Below are 23,304 nucleotides of genomic sequence, written 5' to 3'. Positions count from 1 at the left end.
TAACAAAAGCAGCTGTCACTTAGACAGCACTCTGTGCCACTTAATTAATCATTCATTCTCTGAACTCTATGAAGTAGGTACGGTTATCATCACCTTCCTTTTTCAGAGGGAGAAACTGAGGCACCGGGCGGGTAAGCAATTTCTCAGGCTCAAATGGCAAATCAACAGCAAAGCCAGGACTCCATCCCAAAGGTCTGTGTTCTTGATCATCAAACTGTTCTTTCACCAGGTCCTGCTCGCACTGCATGTCCCAAAGAGCTGCTGGGCTTGCGTCTGCCCAGATGCCTTGTGGCTGAGACGCTGTGGGACAGATGGAGCTGTGACCAGGATATGGGCCAAGAGGGGTTTTCTCCCTTCCTATCCCTGGAGTGTCTAGGAACCAGCAGGTTGCTGGGAATGCAACTTCCGGGGAATCAGTGAGCACAGAAGGCAGGGGACCTTCCAAGAAGCTGCAAGTACTGACAGAAGCTGTGAGTACTCACAGGTCAAAGGCATGGGGTGTCTCCTGGATTCTGCCTCTGTTTATGTAGCAAAAATCCCCTGTGCCTCTGCAGAAGGGTTTTATGCCCTTGAAATCAGGCTGCTTCTGTTTTAATAAAATTTAACCCCACGGTCTTTCAAGGTGCTTATATTTTGTATCCTTTGGTATATAATCTTTAGCTTGCTGTTCAGAGTATTGTTTTGTGACTGAATCACCTTAGCTCATTTAATCATCTCTCTTCTTAATCTCTTAAATCATCCTAGTTTTACCTTTTTCTAATCTTGCCTTGTGAAAAGTGTTTTATTTAGATCTCACATTTTATGCAGGTCTGCTTTTAATCTTTTACCACCTTTTTATTATTTTATTTTTACCCTTTTATATTTTAGCTTTGTCGCACTTTTATCCTTTCGCTTTCTGACATTTGGGTGTTACATTTTTTACCTTGTCTAGTCAGAGCTATAAATTATTTAATTTTTCATCTTTCTTGCCATCTTTCCTTTTTATCTCATTCCTTATCTTCATTTTCTCTTTATTATTTCCCCTGTAACCTTTTTATTTTGTTCTCTTTTTAACTCTCCTTTATCTTTTCTATTTTTATCCACATCAATATCCCATTAATTGCACATTAGTCTGCCCCCTAATCCCTTTGCTCTTGTTTTTTATTTTCATTTTTACATTACAAACCCCGTTCTTCTTGACATATTTTTGCTTATTGGTTTTAGCAGACTGATTTTTATATTTGTTTAGCTATCAAAAATTTGATCAATAAAGACCAGCAGGATATGTGGTTTTAGGGAAGATACGAGTAGGGGTCTTGCCCCAAAGAGGGGACAGGTGTACCCCAAGACCACCTCTTTAGGCTCTGTCGGCAGCTTGTCGGGAGCCGCTGTGAGATCTCCACCATCTTGAGCTCAGATCCTCTCAATCATCCTAACCCCGAGGGCCGATAGTGAGACTCACAGGCTAACATTTCTCTCTGGATGCTGACGGGACGCCTGGTATCTGCCATTCACTGGGCTTCCCGGAAGAATGGCTTTTTCCCCATGACTTCCCTTCCTGTTCCATGACATCTGCTGCCCAGCCACCAAGCACATATGCGGTGAATCATCCCAGGGAGGAGGACCTGAGACCACAGAGCAGGGCCTGGTTCAGCTGCCTCTGGGGGCATGTAGGTGAGAACAAGCCCTGTCTGAGCACCGTGGAAAGGGCCAGGTATAGGGTGAGAAGCCTGTTCCGGGTTCTGCTCCGAGGCAACCTCACTATATCCAAAACAGTCTGAGCTCCCTTTTGTGTAGAGGACTGACCCCAGAACGTGGTCCTTATAAACATATTTGCTTTATTGTAAGTAGCAGCTGACTAGAGCCAACACTGTCCTCAAAGGGTCTTCCGTCAGCATTCACCAGGCTGTGATTGGGCTGCCTCTCCCCAAGATGGCCCGGCTTGGGCCCCCAAAAGCAGAGCTGTGTCCCTCAGAGGATCTGTCCTGAGTCTCTGGACACCCAAGGCCTTCCAGGAGGGACAGGTGCGCGTGGAGTGGGTGCAGCACGGGCAGCACAAGGAGGCCAGTGGCCTGGGTCTGTTCTGCCCACGTGTGAGCTCAAAGGTGCAGAGAGCACATGGGAGGCTCCCAGAGTCACTTCTTGGTTTGAAATGGGTCAGGAGAAGGCAAAACCATTCAGCTGGGGAATGGAGAGAAGATGGGGTGTGATTCCAGGTGGGGGTGTGGCGGTGCTGACGGCTCTTGGAAAGGGCGCTGTAGAATGCGGCGTGTGTACAGGCTCCCAGCACCCGCTAGGCTCTCGTGGTGTGGCCACAGCACCCCCCACAGCTGGCGGCACTTGTGGGAAAGGCTTTTGCCTGGGAACTGGGCTAGGAGAGGCAGATCCTTACTCAGGCTGCAATGGGCAGTCAAACCCCCTTAATTCCACCTCCAGCGTGGCTCCTACTCAGACATCAAGGATTTAGGGAGTGGGTGGGAGTGACAGGCAAAAATGCAGCGGCTTCCGCCCGTGGCAGTGAGCAGTGCAGCTGCGCTCCAATTCCTCTCTAAGAGTTTCCTACTGACCCTAAATGTCTCCACCTACCTGCAGCCTCCAGGTTCTGGGTGGAGGACCTGAGGCCACCCAGCAGGGCCTGGTTCAGCTGCCTCTGGGGGCGCATGGGTGAGAACAAGCCCCATCTGAGCACCGTGGAAAGGGCCAGGTATAGGATGACCTATAGAGGGGACTCTCCAGCCCAAACGGCCACCCACCCCCAGGTTGGACAGTCCTTCCTGCGGGGGCTGCAGGCTCTTACCAGCACTGTGGTGACGATTAGTGACCTGTTTGTCAGAGAGTCGGTGACATTAGGGCCTCGGCCTTTGGCAACCTCTGTGATGTTGAGCCCATCTGCAGGACTCCACACCCCAACCTGGAAGGACAGACAGACAGCAAACAAGGTGCTGAGTCCTTGGTCTACCCATCCTTCCTCCATATCGACAAGACCTTCATCTCATTCCCATTCACCATCAGCCTCATTGTCACAATCATCGTTATCATCACCACTGCCATTGCGTTTCCAGGTCACCGTTCTGACAGCATCCCTGCTGCTCTCCCTCCTCTCCTGAAGAGGATCCCAAATTGCTGAATCCCTGAATTCTGCCACCTCCCTTGCTGGCAAGCCCATCACAGCTGAAGGGGAAAATGTGGAGAAAGACAGCAAATGTGAAGGCAGCCCTAGGCGTCTCAGGGCTGAGCAGATGCCAAGCAGGGGCTGGAGGGAATCAGGGGTCCATGGTCAGTGCCAGGCCTTACCCTGGGACAGCTCCTTGGGAGACCCAGGGCACCCAGTTGCTCATGTATTGGGTCTCAGCCCCAGTGCCAGCTCCTGGGTGTAGACTCCTCCTAAAGCCTAGGATAGGTGCTGGAACAAGTGAGATGTTCACTAAACATCTGTGGACCTAGTAAAGGATAATGGATGTGCCACGTGCGGGAGGGCAGTCTGGAACAGGCGGCCAGTCTTTGTGGCTGCTTTGGGGTGGCGGCACAAGGAGGGCATGGACCTCAGGGGGAGATGCTGCTGGGTTTGAAGGCAGTTGTTTGTTTTGTGGTTTAACATTTAAAACTGGCAGACACCCTGACCAAGGCGGCATAATTCTCCCTACAGCTTCCTTGTGGATATGGGGCCTGAGGCTAGAAGTAGAGAAGGAGAGGTCAAGCTTAGAAATCATGCTAAAGTCCTGGGCTTCCTGAAGATCCTTTCTGACCCGGCTCTGGCCAGCTCTGCCTGCTCTCAGCTCCTCTCACTCAAGGAAGCCTTCTGCATGCCCACTCTGTCCTTGGCCCAGTCGGGGGGTACTCAGGACACTTAATCAATTAAACAGAGAGGCTGAATGCAAACATCCCATTAAGAGAGCTGTGCAGAGCAGATAGCAGAGAGACATGTAATTATGCTTGGGTAATTCTGCCTTAATCCTCCCAAAGCCACCGGCAGGAGCTGGCTGGATCAGCTATGACCCGGCTTAGCAAACAGAAGCGATAATACGAGAGGCAGACTGGCTGTGTTTGGGAGCTCAGCATCCTCTCAGGGCAGGATCCCTGCCTGTGTAGACCACCCAGGGCCACGAGGAGAGGAGACAGGCAGACGGCATCAAAGAGGCTCTTCTCTTAAGTAGACTGAGCTCAGAGCCAAGCTCAGCCTGAGCGTGCCTAGCAGAGCACCTGGGTGCAGAAGGTGCTCGGCAAACATCTGCTCAGAGGCCGCATGAACAGCACAAACCAGCTCCCAAGCTCTGACTGCAAGCCCTGTCAGATACCAGGTGCTATGGGGATGTGAGACCAGTGAGGACTGAGGAGGACCCAGCCTGCAGAGGCTCTGTGCTCATAATCCAGGTGGCTATGACCCGGGGTCTGTGGTGAGTGCCTTTGGCAGGCTGACCTCTGTCCAGGGATAATAGAGTTTTTCTGGAGTATTAGCTTTGGCCAATTTGTACCAGCTGCCTGGAGGGCTGTTTGGCGAAGGAGGTTGCAGGTGGGCTCAGATGGAAAGAGTACTCGAATGATGGATTATTGATGCCTTTTATGGCATGGAGCGGGAAGTGTTGGCATATGTGCCACCTAATGGTTCTCCCTAGAATTTTCGGCTATCCCTGGAGGTGGGTAGCTCAGGGAGCAAACATGGGACAGCCACTTGAGTGAACAGTGTATTCACTAGAGCCCTGCCAGAGGAGGAAGTGTGCTCTCCACCACTGCAGGAGCTTAAATAGAAGCTGGAAGATCGTTTGATGAGAACTCATATAGTTTGCATAGGGTTGAGCAAACGGACACCGATGATCTTAGGAGGGGAGGCCACAGCGCCTGCCATTAAGGACTGATGCTGTATGTGGCATGAAATAATTACAGAGTAATAGGGAGGCTTCCCCAGCCACTTCCTCCCCTGCATGGTGGCTCCCATGAGTTGGTGGGAAAGTCGGGACTGACTGGAGTAACTGTGGTCACAGGCACAAGGAGGACAGCATTGAACTAGGCAGAGCCAGGCCCTTGCCTGACGGACAGAGGTTACATCCAGCCCCCTTGTGTGGGCATTGGCCTGGAGGTCCAGGAGGGAGGGAGCGTGATGAGACCATGGGGTATGTTTCCGGGAGATGTGGAAACGAGGCCCAGAGAGGCCAGCTGGTGTATTATGTGAAGATCCTTGCAGGCCCAGGTGAGGGGCTGATGTTTAACGACTTGGCATTCGGGAGCCATGGGCAGTTTCAGAGCAGGGCAGAGCTGCGCTTGGGGAAGCCTCATCTGTATGCACACTGAATGGCTGGAGAGCTCAAGAACCAGGGCAGCGTGTTAAAATAATCCACCTGAAAGGCTTGAATCGGGACAGTGAGGGGCGGAGAGGACAGAAATCAGAGTCCTGAGGTGTAGAGGCATCTGAAGTGGCCCCCCCACTCGGCTGGCTTCTGCTCCCTACATTTCATCCACAGCAACTTGCAGTGTTGGGGAGGTGTCCTTTTGGCTCCCAGGGACCAATGTGCTGGGGACAGAGTGTGGTTGAGCCCCCCAAAATCCAGGTCCCAGGGGATGCTGTGAATTGAGGGCTCGTGTTAAATCTCCCTCCTGGCCCAGAAGCCTGACATTGATAGAATATGCTGAAGGCTCCCAGGGACTGGAATTGGCCTCATTAAAACATTTCTGTGTTAGCCAGATGGGAGGCCCCAGGCCCAGGCAGGCCTGCTTTCCTGCTCCAAACTCTCTGGAATTGCAGAGGCCTTAGAAGCCCAGAGCGAAGGAGCTCAGAATCCATGTGCTTCAACCTCATTCCAAGGGTAAGAATCATCTTCAGTCTCCCAGACAAGCAACTGCTCTATCTTTGCTTAAATGTCCCCAGTGATGGTGAGCTCACTACCAGGGGAGACACTCCCTGCTGGTTAGAAAGGTGTTTTTTTTTCTTAAATTTTTACCCTAGGACACATCTGTCCTTCTGCTCCGTGGCAGCCCTGCAGGGACTCAGAGACAGTCCAACCACCCCATCGGCCTTTTGTTATGCTTCCAGGTTAGGCATCCCCGACGGCCCTTACTCACAGAGTGACAGTGTGGGTGTCTGCCACAGCCAGGCCACTGGCTTCTGGAGCCATGTGACCTCCAGTCCAGGCCTTCCTGTTCTCTGACGGGCCCCCAGGAGGCACAGGCTACATGGCACTGAGTCAGTCCCTGAGGGGCCGCTGGACTGTGTGTTGCCCCTTGCCTCTGGGCCTCTGCCTGGGGTCTGCCCTAGGAGACTTAACAGGCCCTGCTCCTCCGCCTGCCCTCCCTCTCCTGAGCCCACGCACCTTCTCCAGCCCATCCTCTTTCAGGCTGATGATGTCCAGATCAAAATCCGTCCGCAAGCCGCTAGTTTTGTTGAAAACAATTCGTCCAGTTAATCCTTCCCATTGAGCCTGCGGAGGGGAGAGGGCAGAGCGGCAATTCTTCAGGCTCATAAATCATCATTCGGTACAACTGTACAATGCTTCATTTTAATTACTCCTTGCACTGATACTGTTCCCCCAAGACCATGATTAATTAATAATCACCTCCATCATTGCTCGGGCTGCGGTGCGAGCCAGCGATTTCCATAAATTCTATTATGCTCTTTAGCCAGCTTTACATTTTCACCTTCTCGTGTACAACATGGATCTTGGATGCGCTCAAATGAGCCCCCGCCCTGAAGTCATGGGAAGGGGGAGCCCATGTCAGGTCCTGGGAGAGGGGCAGGGAGGCAGTCGGGGAGGGGTGCGGCAGGCGCAGACTGCCAAGAGGCAGAAAAGCCAGAGGGCCAAGCTGGCCTTGGCGTAGCCCCCTGAAAGGCAGGGGAGGCCGAAATCACCCCCACCTCCATGTATGCTGTGGTTAAGAACTCCGGGGTCTGAATGCTGGATCAAACCATAATTAGCCATGTGACTTTGGGTATTTCTTACCCCTCTGCCTCAGTTTCCTCAGCTGTATGTATGCTGTGGTTAAGAACTCAGCCAGCCATGTATGCTGTGGTTAAGACCTCCGGGGTCTGAATGTTGGGCCCAGCCACAATTAGCTGTGTGACTTTGGGTATTTTTTACCCCTCTGCCTCAGTTTCCTCATTTGTAAAATGGAACTAATCATTGTGTCCATCTTACCAAATGCTGTAAGGGTGAAATGAAATAAGTCATATAAAATACTGAGAACAGTCCCTGGCACACCATGAACCTTACTGAGTAAGTGGTAGCTTTTGTTATTTTTGTATCGTCATTAGCATTGTTAACACAGAGAGAGGCAGGCAGAGGTTGAGGCAGACCTAAACTGGGCAAAGCTTCATCTTTTTTTTATTTCAGATGAAGTCTAGCTCAGTCGCCCAGGCTGGAATGCAGTGATGCAATCTCTGCCTATTGAGTTCAAGCGATTCTCCTGCCTCAGCCTCCTGTGTAGCTGGGATTACAGGCATGTGCAACCATGTCCAGCTAATTTTTTTTATTTTTAGTAGAGACAGGGATTTTCTGTGTTGGTCAGGCTTGTCTCGAACTCCTGACCTTGTGATCCACCCACCTTGGCCTCCCAAAGTGCTGGGATTACAAGCACGAGCCACCGCACCTGCCGAAAAGCTCCATCTTCTATAACAGAGGTTGACACACTGTGGCTAGAGGGTCATCCTGGCCCCTGACTGCTTCTGTAAATGGTTTATTAGCTCACAGCCATGCCTCTGTGTTTAGCTATTGCTTTCGTGCTGCAACTGTGGAGTTGCCTAGTTGTAGCAGAGACTGTATGCCCTGTGAAACCTAAACTATTTGCTATGTGCCCCTTTACAGAGAAAGCTTGCTGACTTGATTCTAGATAACATCTTTCCTGCAGGCTGAGAGCATTGAGTCTACATGGTCCTTTCACACGGTTCATGCCGTGCAACCTCCACCACAGCCGTGGGAGGTGTGGATCATGGGAGGCAAGGACCATGGTTCCCACTTTCTAGTTGAGGAAGCTGGCCTCGAGGGGTCCATGGGCCGCCCAAGCACACAGAGTGAACAAGAGGCAGAGCCAAACTAGAACCCAGGATCACAGGGCCCCATACCTCAGTCTGGACCTGTTTCCCTCCTACAAGAACTTGGGGTGGCAGCTGGTACGCAGTTAAATACCCGAGGTTTCTGTATTGGGGGAAGACCAAGCTCCACGCATCCTGAAGTCTTTGGGAACAAATGTGGGCTTGAGAGCAATGGGAGGGGAGAAAATCTGGGAGCTCATACAGTCAGACTGGGCCAGAGAGCTGTATCTGGAGAAGAGGCAGGGGCAATGGAAGGTCTGAGTAGTGGAAGCCTGGCTCCAATTCCTTGCTTTGCTGCCCTGGGTTCCTAACCACTCCGAGCCATACCCCCGTGCAGATTCTGAATTGGGCTCCACAGCCTCTCCCTGCAGAATGCCCCCACAAGCACCCACATATACACTCACAGTTCAACCCACAAGGCCATGGGTCCACAGTTCCCTGGAGTTTTACTGACAAATCTCAGAGGAAAACCCTTACACATCTCCAAGCACATGGGCAGCTCTACGGTACTTTTATAGGCAAATGGCTAGTGTACAAACTCAGGCAGTGAGGGAGTGCCTTGGAGGCGAGGGAGGCTGTAAAATCAAAGTGGTTAGAAAGTGGCCTCTGCACAAACAATGCAACCACTCTGAGCTTCGGGAAGAGCGAAACCACCTACTTCACAGGTATAAAAACGCACAGAGTGCTGAGCACAGTGTCTGCATATATAATCGCAAGGATTTGGCAGAGATGATCACTTCTTCTTCGTGGTTTCCATCTGTGAAGCTCTGTGGGCTGGCCCTAGGCTAGAAAGAAAGGACTTGGGCCCAGGCTCGAGGCTCCAGTAGACAGCTGGTCGCAGAGGGCCATTATCCTTTCCCACAAGAGCTCATTCAGTTCTCACTGTTGTTATCCTGCAAGGTGGGCATCAGCCTTGCCTCCATTTTACAGATGTGCACACTGAGGCTCAAAGAGGGACTGAACGATGCAGGGGTGGGATACTTGGGGCGGGACAGGACAGATTCACTGCAGTGACAGCGCTGAAAGGCCTGGGGTCGAGGCACCCAAGGTGGAGTCAGGAGAGTTTACATGGTGCCCAGGGAGCTGAGGGCGGAGGGTTGGGAACAGAGATTAAAAGATGCATCAGAGAAGGTAAAAGCCACTGATTATGACTTCACAGGGAAGCTCAGCTTCCCTCAGCCTTTTCTCCTCTTCAGCCCCATGCCCTCGGGCTATCTCTTGGCCCCCAGGGGAAATCACAGCAGGTGCCTTCAAACCTGCACTGTGAGGGAAGCCTTCCTGCCTGTCAGCTACTGAGGAATGAAAGGCCAGCAGGTGCATGGCCTGTCTGTGGGCGGGTGGGCAGGGCAGGCCAGGGAGTGCAGGCGGCTCCTCCCAGTGACATTTCCTGCACTGCCTGCCCCCTCTAGCCACCGCTCAGGACTTGCTAAATGAAAGATGCTTCACGCGCTCTGAACTCCGGTCTGGTATTTTCCAGCTCCTCTCGGAAATGCCAAGTCTTTAAAATGATTTAGTGTCACATAATCAGATGGGGAGATGGGCAAGTTGGGAGTGGTCTGAGGGGGGATGGTGCTGGGCTGGGGCAGGCATCTGAGCTTCAGTTGTGGCCAGCTGTGGGACCACAGGCCCCACGGGGCTACTCTGGGCCTTGGCTGTGTTCACAGCCCTAAAATGAGACAGGATGAATGTTTCCGAGAGTGCTCTATAAGGGAGCGTGAGCAGTGAGGGTCAGTCACTGGGCCTGGGGCCAGACATGCCACCCCAGGCCAGTTGACCCTGGGAAGAAGAATGGAGCCCCCTTTCTATGGTGGGCAGTGGTGAATCTGCTCCCCTCAGGGACTCACAGTTGAGCCTCAAGGTTTCCAAGGGGTGAGGGGTGAAGTGTGAACAGGTGGGTGTCCCTGAAACAATGTGGCCTGGAGAACAGCTAGTGGAACCCCGTCAGCAAACAGGAAGGCACAGGGATAACAGTGGCGATCACAGAAGTAACAGTGATGGCAGCCAACCTGTTCAGCACTTGCTATGAGCAGGACTGTCCTCCGTGCAACACACGTGCCGTAACTCACCCATCCTCAGAACGACCCGACGATAAGGTGCTACCGTTATCTCCACTGGACAGAGGAGGACACTGAGGCGCAGAAAGCCTCAGCAGCTTGTCTGAGGTCATGCAGTGAAAAAGCAGTGATGCTTTCAGGCCCCTTTTGTCTGGCTCCTAGGGCTCCTAAATCTCCTGATTGAGCCAGAGGAGCAATAGGACGAGGTTGTGGCCTGGGATGTGAGACCCTCACAGTGGCCTTGGGGCTGCTCAGCAGAAGCCTGCTGAGGAAGGGGGTGCAGGGGGCTGAAAGTCGGGTCTCAGAGTTCCCTGAGAGCAAGCCGCTGATCACCCAGTCAGGGCCCTGCTCAGGGCATCGGACAGTGGGATGTCCTCTGCAGTTTTGAGGGATGAGAAGCTGGATGAGAAGGTATCATCAGGTCCTTACACCAAAACATCTGGGACTGGAGTCCCTTCTAGGGGTGAAGAAACTGTATCCAGGGACTGAATTGATCCCCCACAATAACTATGAGGTGGAGTTTGCTGGGTGTGGAAACTGACTCAGAGATGTCCCGTAACTTGTCTGAAGCCACACAGCTGGGGAGAAGTGGAGACAAGATGCAAAGGCACATGTGTGGTGCCCTAAAAGCCCTGTATTATCCATATTCCTCCTAATGTTGGTCTACTACGTGAGAGGAGCTGTACTTGGCCTCATCTGGAAGCAGCGACGGTGAACTCGGGATGTCAGGGGAAGCTGCCCTCCCTCGACCCCCATCCAAGGTGGGCGTTTCTCTGCGATTCACTCTCTCTTGTGGAGCTGCCTTCCTTTGCATATGAGATTGTCTCCATTAGTGCTGGAACCTGATGAACGCCTCCCTCCCTAGGCTCTGCATGTGTACAGTCAAGTCTGTTTTAGCCCTGCTGAGAACCCAGGGCATAGCTCGGAGCCTGGAATCCAGCTGCCAGTGACAAAGTGCTATTGAATACATGAGTGCACTCCTAAGAAGGCAGCCAGCTTCGTTTCTGGCCCGCTGTGATTGTAACAGGGAGCTCATCTATCCTTTCTTTCTGGAGTCCTCCTACAGGGCTTCCCCTCTGCCCTCGGTGTTGCTCTGGATGTGGTCACTCCCTCTGGCCCAGGGTAACCCCCCCTAGATCTCGTCCTCCTGAACTTTCTTTGTCTACCATCTGCTGGGATCTGACTCTGGCCATGTTCTGGGTTAGGTGCTTTTCACATAGGTTTTCACTGTTTTCCCGACACTGAGGCAGGCACTCCCTATACCATACTGGAGATCAAAGAGTTAATCATCTCACCCAAAGTCACGCAGCTAGTTGTGATGGAGCCAGGGTGCAAGTTCAGGCCTTAACTTTCTCCATCCATAAAGTGGGGACAATAAGCCCTGCCATCCAAAGCTTACAAGGACAGGGGCAGGTGGAGAAGTCTTTGAAATACACACTGTGTGATCCATGGTCTTGGAAGCAGGACAGGTTCCGTGTTGCCTGGTTTCTCTAGAATCAGCTCCACTGATGGGTTTTTCCACAGAAGAGCTGGTGCCAGGAGAGGAGGGTCCCAGTGGGGATGCTGGCTGGGAAGTTGGTCAGTGGGCCCATGATGTGAAGATGAGTTTGTGGGGCTGATTTTTATGTAATGACCCTCCTCCTGCACTAAGCATTTTCCAGGCAATGTCTAACTTCATCTCACATGCCCACAAGGTAGGTTATGCTTCAGAAACCCATTTCACAGATGAGGTGACTGAGGCTCAGCAAGGTTCTCCAGCTTGCTCCAGGTCATACAGCCAGGAAGCAAACACCCTCATCTGTTGTACTTTCGAGCCCGTGCTGTATCGCGCTGGCAATGCTGACCACCAACTGGGCACTTACCACATGCCCAGGATGCATGTCCCTCAATCATGCCATAAGCTTCGTCCTACGGAGCCGATTTTCACACAAGGAAACTGAGGCTCAGAGACGTGAGGCAACTTGCCCGAGGTGGCATGGATGAGAATCAGTTGTGCCTCACTCCCAGACCGCTCTGTTGCTCTGCAGGGCCCACAGCCCGCAGAAGACAACTTTGGTGGGGGCTGCGGGACACTCACCTCCTTGATGAAGTTCATGAAGCGGCCGCCAAAGCGCCAGGCCTTGTGCCGATGGCATTGCAGGGAGTTGACGGTCATCTGCGGCGCCCGCTGGTAGCACACGGACACGATGTGGACAGCGTCGTACAGTAAGGCTGCATCAGTCTGAAGGGAAGGGCCTGCCTGAGAGCGGCTCCCCAGGCCCTCCTCTGGTCCTTGGCCCACCCTGCCCTGTCTTCCTTCTCCTCCCCTGCCACGGGACACGATGTCCTGGTGAGCTAACAGGCCTGGGGGTCCTGGAGGTGGCTGTCCCTGCCTCTGGGGAATGGCCAGGCTTGGCTGACTCTGCTGCTCTACAGACACCCTGAGCACCACCCCCTGCAGCTCAGACCTTCTCGTGCCCACCCACCGCACCCTTGCCACCTAGGCCCTGACCACACTACCTCCTCGGCCTTCACACCTGTGTGTCACAGCCTGAGGTCCTCTGTGACCAGCATCTCGGGGCCTTATTCCTGTTTTCTATGATCTTTTGCTACAGGTCTGGATCCCCATCAGATGGGGTCCCTTGGGGAGGAACTGTGTCTGTTTCATGTTTGTGTCCCCAACCCCTAGCCTGGGGTCTGGCTGACAGATGGGAGGTCTCAATAAGAGAAATGCTGGAGGGGAGAAAGAAAGAAGAGGAAGGAGAGAAGGCAAGAAGGCAGGCAGGTGGGGAGCCCCTGGAAGCCACCCTGCCCAGCCATCGTACCATCATCACTCCGTCCAGCAGGCCAGACTCGGCCTTGGGAGCCGCCTGCAGCCGCTCCATGGACCACTTCTCCACGATGGCTGAGACGTGTGGGTTGTCCACGTTGAGAATTCGGAACCCCGTCAGGTTCACGCCTGAGTAGCGGTAGGGCTCCAGATCTAAAGCGTAGAGATCCTGGATAGAGAGAGGTTTGTGTAAATCAAGGCATGCTCACTTCTGAGAGCTCCAGCCCCACCTACCTGCTCCCTAATCAGGGCTGCCCAGGGCCTGAGGCCACAGAGCCCTGCAGGAGGGGTGCGGGATCTCGGGGTGTCACAGGAGCACCCATAGGACCACTGCACCTGGAGTCTGACTCAGAACTTAGGCAACTGACCTCCCCACGCCAACCAGGGGATCTCAGCCTGTTTCTTCATCCACAAAATGGGGATCACTCCCCTTTCTAGGACCCAGTGAAATAGCTCACATAAAACACCCAGCCTCACACACAGAGGAAGCTTAATGATGCTGCTTCCTTTCAAAGTGGGGAGACTTACTAGATCTGAGCATCTTGTTACAGAGGGAGGCTGAAGGGAGCATTGTATCCCATAGAAGAGGATTTTTAAAAACAGTCTTTTCTGCCTAGGACTCAAAAAGTATGGCCCTCTTCTTTCCCCAGCCAGGACCTCCTCACCCCCAGCCTCCTAGGAGCAGCTGAGCAGTGGTCAGCCTGCCTGTCATGGGCCAGGTAGGCCTGGCCAAGGGTCTAGGAGAACAGGGTCTCGATGCAGGCAAGCCTGGCTCTAGCCCCTCCCTGCAGCTCCGGCCCTGGGGGCAGGGTGGGCTGGTGAAGGAAGGAGGCAGAGAGGGGCAGGGGGTGAAGGGAGAAGTCAGGTGTGCCTAAGCTAGTTAGAGATGTCAGCAGAGGAGGTGGCAGGTGGGAGTGAGAGGAACAAAGATGAGCTCTGTCCTGTGGAAAACCACCCCAAACCTGGAAATTAGGCAGAAGGGGAGCAGCGTGTTTTTCCAACATGACAATGAAACATGGTTTACCAAGCCCGCCAGGATTACTTCATTCTCCTGGAGAATGCACCTGGGTTTGACTTCATTGTCAGCTACTCATTGAAAGCTCAGACTCTGGGTTAATTTGTAGAATGTTGTCTAATAGAGAAGATACTCCCCAAGGTTGCGGTTTTATTGCCTTACAGGACATTAATCCATTTTCTATCCAACCTAGAAGTCTTAGTCTATGCTCCCCACAACCCCGCCTGAAATACCTATAAATACCCAATTCCTCAAATGCTCCTTGAGTCAGCTTTTCCATCCTACTGGTTCCCTTGTTAGTGAGTTGAATCTATCTCTGACGCATGTTCCTTCTATATCTGCATGAGACTCATGGTTTTGACTTTTTGAAATATATACTTGCGCAGTCTAGATCGGCCCTATCCCACTAGTGGGGAAACTGAGTCTTGAGGTCACTGTCTGAACTCCTCCTCATCCACTGTCTATACTCTCCCACGCTCTCCCCTCACTAAGCTGCCCTCCCCCTGGCCCCCAGCCTGTCCTCTCCCCTGGGAACCCCACTCGGTCACTCCATCCGGTGCTGGGAGACAGAAGCTGGGGACACACTGGGCTGTGCTTGTCTCTCTGTGACTGCCACCGTCATGAGGAGCATCCAGCCCCAACACAGCCGCAGCTTTGGTTAAATCAACGATGACTCATGGAAAGATGATGAGTGATAAAGCCTGGGGCCCTTTCACGCTGGCTGGCTTCCTCCGGTCTCTGCGATGTCTCTAATGGGTGCTACACTTCTCCTGTTCCTCCTGCACCCCCAAAGTGCCCTCCTTCTCGAATGCACTGTGTTGGTTTCCTCTTTGACAATCTGGAGAGTAGGGAAGGGGTTTGGAGCAGACTTAAGCCCAGGCAAGAAAGTCTGGTCCCAAGTTTGTGCAAACAAATATGGCCCTGATTCCAGGTCAGGATCTGGATGGGGAAGGGGCTGGATGACAGCAGGAGGGAGGGGCTTCAGCAGATGGGACCTTCCCACTGAGATGGACAGAGAGTGTCTACGTGGCCTCAGTGTCAGTAGGGAGTGGGGGTTGGCAGCGCTCAGCCCTGCACATGGGCCCCATGGCTTCATGTTCACAGCCCCCTGTGACGGAGGCACTGAATAGCATAGCACTCTATTCTATTTTTACAGATGAGAAAAGAGAGTCGGAGAGGTGAGGTGACTTACCTGAGGTCACACAGCTCATACAAGTCAGAGTCGGGTCTGCACCCAGGTCTGTTTCAGTGCTGTGCTGGCACTGCTCACACTGGCTAGTGAGAGCTGAATGTGAGCATTTCTTCCCAACTCTGCCTTCAGTGGTATTACATGGCTAGCTCGGTATTGGCCATGGTGGGAGTATTTGTACCATGGAAATTTGCAAGCATGACAAATCAGGATTTCTGTGTTTTGTCTTTTCTCTCCCTTTCAGAGAGCTGGTTGTTAAACATTGACTAATGCATCATTGTTTGTCTTACTCCAAACCCTCCATGTTCTATGTCCCCCGGTGGGTGTCCAGGACGAGGCGTGCATTGGAATTGTCTTTGGAGATATTTTATTTTTGTAGAGTAGGAACCACACTGAGATACTCTGATGTCTGTTGTGGGGCCCGGTGACTGTTTTAAGAAGCCACTAATCTAAGCGATTACTCGTGACTGAGAAACATACACAGATGGGTCTGGGTTTCCATCGGGACGCCTGTCGAATTGGAGAAAAGCAGCAAGGAGGAGAGAGAATAAACACCCCAGAAGAGGTCTCCCTCCCTCAGCTCCTCCGGGGCGGCTCCCTGAGGCGACCAGACACAGACCAGACCACCTGGGCTCAAGGGTTACCCACTCTCCTCACCTCAGTTGCCTCATCTGCAAAATGGGATTGATAATGCCACCTACCATATAGAGTTGTCATGGAAAAGAAGTGTTTGTGGATGTCCTTAGAACATGCCTGGGACATATTAAACATCATGTATGTGTTTGACACGTTTGTGTTCTGCGCCGTCTGGCAGCAGGTTGTGACAGCTACTGGGCACACCCCCCAAGGGCAGACAAAGGTTGGGGCCTTCCTACCTTACTCTTCTTGGCAGTGTCAGAACCACCACAGTCAGCTCACATTTACTGAGCACCTACAAACCTCAGAACGGCAGGCATTGTTCAAAGTACCTTGTTTGCATTAACTCATTTAATTCACATGGGCACGCTACTAAGAGGATGTTATTATCACCCCATTTTAGAGGAAAGAACTGAGCCACACAGATATTAGGTCTTTTGCTCAGGGTTCCAGAGCTGGGGAGTGACAGAAGCAATGCCAGGCTACCCAGCTCCAGAGCCCTCCCTCTTCCCTATGGTGACTCATCTCCTCCCACACAGAGGCTCTGGCCGCCGCCCGGCCCCCAGCCCATGTCCACTGCCAGGGCAGTTGCCCTCCAGGCAGGGACCAGAGGGATCTTTCTAAAGTATAAATCCAGGCCTGTCATTTCCACACTGCACATATTTCCATGACTTCTTGTAGCCTTTTCAGAATACAGTGCGAATTCCTTCGTACAGTTCTCCAAAGCTCTCCACCCCTCCGGCCTCACTTTCCTTCTCACTCTCACTTTTTTTTTGTTCCAGGAACACCCAACTACATTAGCCTCCCTTTCCCATTCTTGCTGGCTTCTGTCTCCTTGGTCCTGCTTCTCATCCCTTTGTCCAGCACCTTTGTATGCCTTCTATCTCCTGGCAGGGTCTTCTTGACCCCTCTTGGGTGAGCTGTTCTCCAAGATTCAAGTCAAGTGTCACCTTTTCCAGGAAGCCTCTCCTGATTGTTCCTGTACACATGCACAACAGTATGGGCCAGAGGTGCTTCTGCTCTTATCCTGGGACTTTTGGGTCTTCATGCCACCGGTAATAACTGCTCGTGTCTGGGTCTGTCTCCCCCATGAACCATGAGCCAAATACTCCTGTTACCCAAAGTGGAAAGAAGGGTTAGCAAGCTGAGTGGCTCCTGGGGCACTTAGACATCACTGGGAAGAGCCTGAAACGTAGCGACAAGTGATTCACACCCTCCTTTCAGGTGGAGCTTTAAGGAATGGCAGGTAATAGTGTGAGGTTGGTGCAAAAGTAATTGTGGTTTTTGCCCATTACTTTTAATGGCACCAACCTGATATCTTCCCCATGATATAACTGTTATTACTGGGAAGCGGCATTAATTGTGATTGTTTATTAATTTATTATAATTCTTTTTTCAGTTTCAGGCTTTTACCTACACATGACATGTAGCAGGAACTGAGCAGTGGCTGATCAACTTCGGGGTTATCTACAGACTGGAAGTTTAGGAGTGGGTTGGTAAACTTGCCTGGGGTGGAGGATGAGATCTTTCCCAAACTGCCTTTCAGCAAGGAGGATCTGGGGAGCTGGAAGGATTTCGTTTTGCACAGTGGTGGTGTGCAAGTTTGGGCCAGGGCTGACCTACTGCCATGCGGGAGAAGCTGAGCTCTGCCTACAGGGGGTGCCCTCCTCATCCTTCCCTGTATGGGGTTCAGCCTCTTCTCCAATTCAATGTTGACCTTATATCTAAGGCTTGAAAGATGCCAAAGCATTAGGCTGCCCAGGGCCTCCATGACTCAGTTTACCTTCATCTAGGACCAGAGGCCAACCTGATTCAGTGTGCAGGACAGCATCTCTGGTCTTGGCGGGGGTTTGGGTGTGGGTGGAACCAGCCCTTCCAGTCTCCAGAGGCAGCATTTGGTCTATTGAGAGGGATGCAGAGGCTGTAGCTGCTCACCACCCGAGAGCGGGCAGGCTGGGGTGGCAGTGCTGGGGGTCATCTTCTTCCCCGCCACCCCTGAGCCTGGGCTTAGCTGCAAAGTGTTGTAGGGCCTGTGGCACAGAGTGCACCCATCCCTGTAACACGAGGACAGTGACAATGGGGAGCTGATGAAGAGGCCTCTTTGTCCAGCTCCAATTTTTTTTGTTGTTGTTCAGACTGCCAGGGGCCAAGACCCCAAGTGCTGTACACCGTGAACTGTGTGCAACCTTGCTGCTTGGCAAAAAGTTGCGTTCTCGATGCCAAATGTTGACACACTGAATTCAGTATCGACGAGGGACCTTTTAGAAACATTCAGCATAACATAATAGACTAATTCATTAGCACCCCATGGGTCTGAATGGGTAGGAGCTGAAGCTTGGAAAACATCGCCTTAAGGAATGACAGATGAAAATATCTTCCCCATGATATAACTGTTATTGCCGGAAAGTGGCATTAATTGTGATTGCTTATCTATTAATTTATTATAATTCTTTTTTCACCTCCAGGCTTTTACCTACACTTGACATGTACCAGGGGCTCAGCTGGGGCTGATTAACGCGAGGTTATCTGGGAATGGCTCAAAGCTGGTTGGAACAGATAATGGCAGCTGGGGTAATTAAAATGTCTTCTGCATGGGAGAAGCAAATTTGGAGAATTTTTTAGAGGCAAAGAATTGGTGATGTGGGTTTCCTAAAAGGAAGGCAATAAATGCCAGATGCCACTGCCCTCCAAAATAAGCCACAACTGACCAATGGGCACAAAGAGGGAGGATCACGAGGTAGAGGCCTCAGCAACAGCGCCAGAAGAAGATGCTGAAGCCAGAGGATATGAGCTGGGGGAGAGGACCAGGGCGACACAGTTGGTGCTCTGACAGATGGGGCTCTGCTGGGAGATACCCTGGCAGACACCCCCATATTCCACTACAGATCTGTGTGTATTGCAGGAGCTGTGTCTCCCTGGAAGAGTCCATTCTTCCCGACCCTCAGATTGTGTGGGGAGGAAGGACAGTGAGCCGGAAGAGCCACGGACAAGACCAGCAGTCAGGAGCCAAGGCCTCTGTCACTGATCTGCTACGAGGCTTCGGGCAAGTCCCTGATGCCAGCTTTCCCCACCAGTCAGTGGGGAATGCAACTTGCCCTGCTGCTGGCAAACACAGAAAGAGGAAAATCAGAGGGCTTTCCTTTTTAAAGTGACAAGGTCTGGCTGTGTCCCCCAGGCTGGAGTGCAGTGGCATCATCATAGCTCACAGCAGCCTCGAATCCTGGGCTCAGGCAATCCTCCTGCCTCAGCCTGCCTTCCAAGTATTTGGAACTACAGGCCTGCCCAACTATGCCTGGCTAATATTTTTATTTTTGTAGAGATAGGGTCTCACTATATTGCCTAGGCTGGTCTCATATTGGCCTCAAGTAATCCTCTTGCTTTGGCCTCCCAAATAGTTGGGATTATTGGTGTGAGCCCTAAAATCAGAGGGCTTTGGAACTGGGGAAGCATGGGCGCTGCTGGGATTTCAGGAGGTTCCATTTCCCCATTGACTTCAATCACCATGCCTGAACCAACATGACCAGGCATCGTGTGAAATCTGAGCCTGCCAGAGGAGGCCAGGGAACACTTGGTGTGGACTTTCAGCATGATAGGTTTCAGCGGAGGCTTTGGGGCTGGACAGCTCCCTGGTGCTCTGCCCCTTTCTCGCGGAGTGACCTCTTTGAGCCTCAGTTTCCACGTTTCTATAAAACTGGGAGAGTCAAGCTCCCTTGGAAAGTTGTTCTGAATTTTGGATGGGATGGGGTATGTTGAGCACACAGAAAACAAGAGCAGGAGTTATTTTGTTTATTTAACACTTACAGAGTAATAAGTGCCAAGCATTGTTCTATGCATTTTACTGACGTCAATGCACAAAATACTCAGCGTAACAATCCTGTGAGGTAGTAATATTACTGCCACCATGGTATAGATGAGAAAATGAGGCACAGAGAGGTTACGGAACTTGCCCAAGGGAGTGGAAGTCTCAATTCTAACTCAGGACAACTGGCATCAGAGTGGTTTTAACTGACCGTGGCTATGACAATATGTTGACAGTTTCACTGATTACTTTCCACATTGTATTGCAGTCATCCATCCATCCATCTATCTGTCCATCCAACCAGACGTTGCCCCCACCGTGTGCAAGGTTCTATTTGGGCGCTGGGGACAGAGAGGTTAACTGGGCACAGTTCTTGACTCTTATATACATGAAGGAAGCCACCAGCTTATGAGTTTTGTGTTGGATCTATCTCTGTACACCCCTCCCACCCAAGTGCCTAGCGCAGTGCCCAGGACCTTGGAGAGCATTTGTATACGGCTGCTGGATAAATCAATGATTGATTAAGAAAATGAAGAAGAATGAACACTGGCTGGGGTTAGTCTGTTCCCTAGAGACTTTAGCACACCACAGCTGCCCTGGGTACATCACATCCCAATTGATCATCCCTTCCTCCTCTGCCTCTTCTCACTATCTCTTTTTCTGTGCGTCGCCCACTCTCCCACATCCAACTTCGGACTGGCTGAGCACCAGTCAGTGTTTCTCAATGGTGCACCGTAGGCATCTGGGGCTGAACGATTTGTCTCCAGAATCCTGCCCCTCACAGAATGTGTAGCATCCCTGATCCCCACTCACTAATGTCCAGTCCTGGTAACAAATAAATAACTGGCCCCTACATAGCTAAATGCTCCCAGGGTAGGGGTTGTGTCACCAGCAAGATTGTAGAAACCACTCTTCAGATAGGCAACTACTTTTTGGCCACTTAGCTGAGGTCTGCCAGTGGGAAGAGAGGTAGAATGCTCTCTTGGTCCCGGGCACTGAGTTAGGCTCTTGGGTGAGATGGGTGTATAGAGATGGATCCAACACAGAATACAAGACAGGGCCACCAAGCAGAGAGCCTTGGGATATTGGGAGGTTCCAGAAGACTCAGATGTGGTCAGAGCAGGAACAAAATCTTCCTACCTCCTTCACCTGAGTACTGCCCTTGCCACCCACTCTGTCCGCACAGGGCCTGGGGTTAAACCCCCTCTGGCCTTGCTTCCAGTCCCAGCTGTAAATATCCTATTAAAAGCATCTCTGCCTGGCTCAAGCCTCATTCCAAGACCAGAGGGGTTGGTCCTCGAGCTAATGAAATGGTAGGGCCTGAAGCTTGGGCCCCTCAGTCCTGCAGCCTGGCTGACCTTCCAGACAAGATTCTGAGGAAGGCACCACCCCAGTGACCCCAGTACCCTCTACAATAATGTCATTGCCCACTGGGGTCAAGGTCGAAGGTCTTAGGGAGAGGATCGTAGTGTCCGCAGATCCAGGAGTTGGTCTTAGCACCCTAGGATCCCAGGATGGGATGTGGAGGGCTGCCATGAGTGGGGAGAGGGTTGTGGACCCCTGGAATGTGCCCTACCCCACCTTCCCAGTCTTGCTCCTCTGCCCTGCTCCCAGCTCTGAACAGAGGTAGAGTTTTAGGGGTCTGGTAGCCTCATCCTAAGCCTCCATTGACTTTCCAGGAGACAGCATGGCAGGAAGAAGCCAGCTTGGCTGGATGGAAATCCAGAAGGGATTCAAGGGAGCTGGCTTCACCCTGCCTGATCTCGGTCTCCAGCTTCCAGGATCCTGTTCTCCCAGCGTGGCTCCTGGTAGGTCCCCAGGTCTGAGCCCTGGATCAGAAGAAGTGCAGGTGGCTCCTGTGGGCACAGGGTGTAGTGGGAGGGGCTGTAGGGAAGGTAAGTGCTTAATAACCAGCTACCAACATGACATAGACTTAGGAGGAGATAATGCAGTTGGCTCTCACCCACTAGATCAAGCCAGCTCCTGCATACCACAAAGAGCTAATCTGTCTCTTGGCCTTTGCTTATGCTGTTCCTTCTACATAGAATGTCCTTTGTCTTTCTCCCTTGGTAAACTGCTATGGATCCTTTGAGGCCTAGTTCAAGCATCTGCTTTTCTGTAAGACTCACTCAAACTTCCCACCTTCCACCAGACCCTCAGAACCTAGGGGCTCCTAGGTTCTGGGTAGGGAATGCTAGCTGGGTGCTGGCTAAATGAATGAATGTGGTTAGAGGCCTGCAGAACTGCAGTGGCTTGGCCGACACATACCGCAGGAGGCTTTTTGAAAAGCGACAGGATAGTCAGTGAGGCTGTCACTCGCCCCAGACCTCGGATGGGTGGAATAGTCCACCCAGGGCCCCAGCAAGTTCCGAGGGTGTCTATCTGCAAGGCAGGGCGGCTCAGGGTGGGTGCCCTTCTGGCACAGGAATCTCTTTATTCTGCTGATCTCAGGCCACGGCTAATTATCCTAATGGGTTTAAATGGCCCTAAATGTTCACAGAGTTTGGACAGGGCCCATCTGGAGCCTGTAGGTGGGCTGGGCTAGCTGACAGTGAGTGGGCAGACTTCAGTATGAATGTTGCCAGAATCCAAAGTGAAAATTCCCGTGAGGCCTGAGACATGCGTGGGGACGTGTGGGCTAGGAACCAAGGTTCATCATAATCATAAGAGAGAATACTTCTGGCGCTCTGCATGTACCAGGCATTGCATATTACTTTATTAACTCATTTGGTGCTCACAGCAATCCTAGGAGGCAGAAGCCCATTTTGCAGAGGAAGAAACTGAGGCAGGGAGGTTAAGTGACTTAGCCAAGGTCCCACCGCCAGTGAGCAGAGGAGCTGGTGTTCACACTGGCTCCAGAAGCCACGTCCTCAATTATAACATGAGGCTGCTTCTCAAAAGTGGGCAGGTCACTAAGACATATGTGTGTCCTTGCCTGGGGCCGCCCCTACAGCCTGAGGAAGCAAGTCCAGCTTGGGTCTCCTCTAGCTGCAGCAATTGACCCCAGTGGGTTGGCACAGGCCAAGCCACAGTGACCTTAATCCAATAGAGTCCCATCTTTTTCCCGTGCCAGGACCCAGAGGTACATTACCAGAGTGGTGAAGATGAAGTGGTAGTACTCGGTCATCATGCCCATGGCCATGGCCTGCAGAAAAGCAGAGTGTTAGCGATCAGCAGGGAACCCCTGTGCAGCCTTTTCCCCTTCCCCACCCAGGGCTGAGAATGGGCCTGGCAGTGGGTTGGGGAAGGCTGGCTGCTTGGAGTAGGGTGTCCTCTGAGACCACCTCTGAATAGTGACAATGACTGCCTGGCAGACAGCACTGGATTTCACACTGGGGTGTGCTGTGAAGTCACCTGGGACAGATTACAATGCAGATTTTTGGGTCACATTCTTCAAAGCTTCCAAATTCTACAGGGCTGGTGGGGTCTGGCTTCCCTGGTCTGCCACACTTAGAGAAATGCTGATGGCGTCAGTCTGAGGCTGCCTTCTCACGTGCCCTGGACTCCACTCAGCTGAGCTCCCTGCCCTGGATCCAGTACATTTCCCCTCAGCCCTACTAACCCCCTGGCCCAGCCAGGCCTGAGCTGGGAGGTCTGCCTTCAGCCTCCCCAAGAAGGGCCGAGACATCTCTGCTCCCTGGCTGACCACAAAGCAGGCCGCATGGCCACTGTGGATTTCTTACTGTGTGCCATCATGAAGTCTACATTATATATAGTTTATGTATTTTATTAGAAGCCTATAATCTATAATACTAATGACTATAATGCATTTTCTACAGAGTTCCTCAGAACGCCGGGCCCACAGA

The 23,304-nt window shown here is 52.1% G+C and overlaps 1 protein-coding gene across 1 annotated transcript in view; it reads right to left on the bottom strand.

The window, feature by feature from the left end:
• GRIK3 (glutamate ionotropic receptor kainate type subunit 3) overlaps positions 1-23,304 on the bottom strand; it is a 230,794-nt gene that overhangs the window by 47,184 nt on the left and 160,306 nt on the right. Inside the window, exons 5-9 of the mRNA XM_017509765.2 lie at positions 22,590-22,643; positions 12,855-13,028; positions 12,128-12,271; positions 6,282-6,389; positions 2,777-2,890 (exon numbers count right to left, since the gene is read on the bottom strand). Of these exons, the coding sequence (XP_017365254.1) occupies positions 2,777-2,890; positions 6,282-6,389; positions 12,128-12,271; positions 12,855-13,028; positions 22,590-22,643 (594 nt within the window). The remainder of the gene's footprint in view (positions 1-2,776; positions 2,891-6,281; positions 6,390-12,127; positions 12,272-12,854; positions 13,029-22,589; positions 22,644-23,304) is intronic.

Source organism: Cebus imitator, unplaced genomic scaffold (assembly GCF_001604975.1).
Source record: "Cebus imitator isolate Cc_AM_T3 unplaced genomic scaffold, Cebus_imitator-1.0 Scaffold420, whole genome shotgun sequence".
Taxonomy (NCBI): domain Eukaryota; kingdom Metazoa; phylum Chordata; class Mammalia; order Primates; family Cebidae; genus Cebus; species Cebus imitator.
This window is presented reverse-complemented; position numbering and strand designations above follow the sequence as displayed.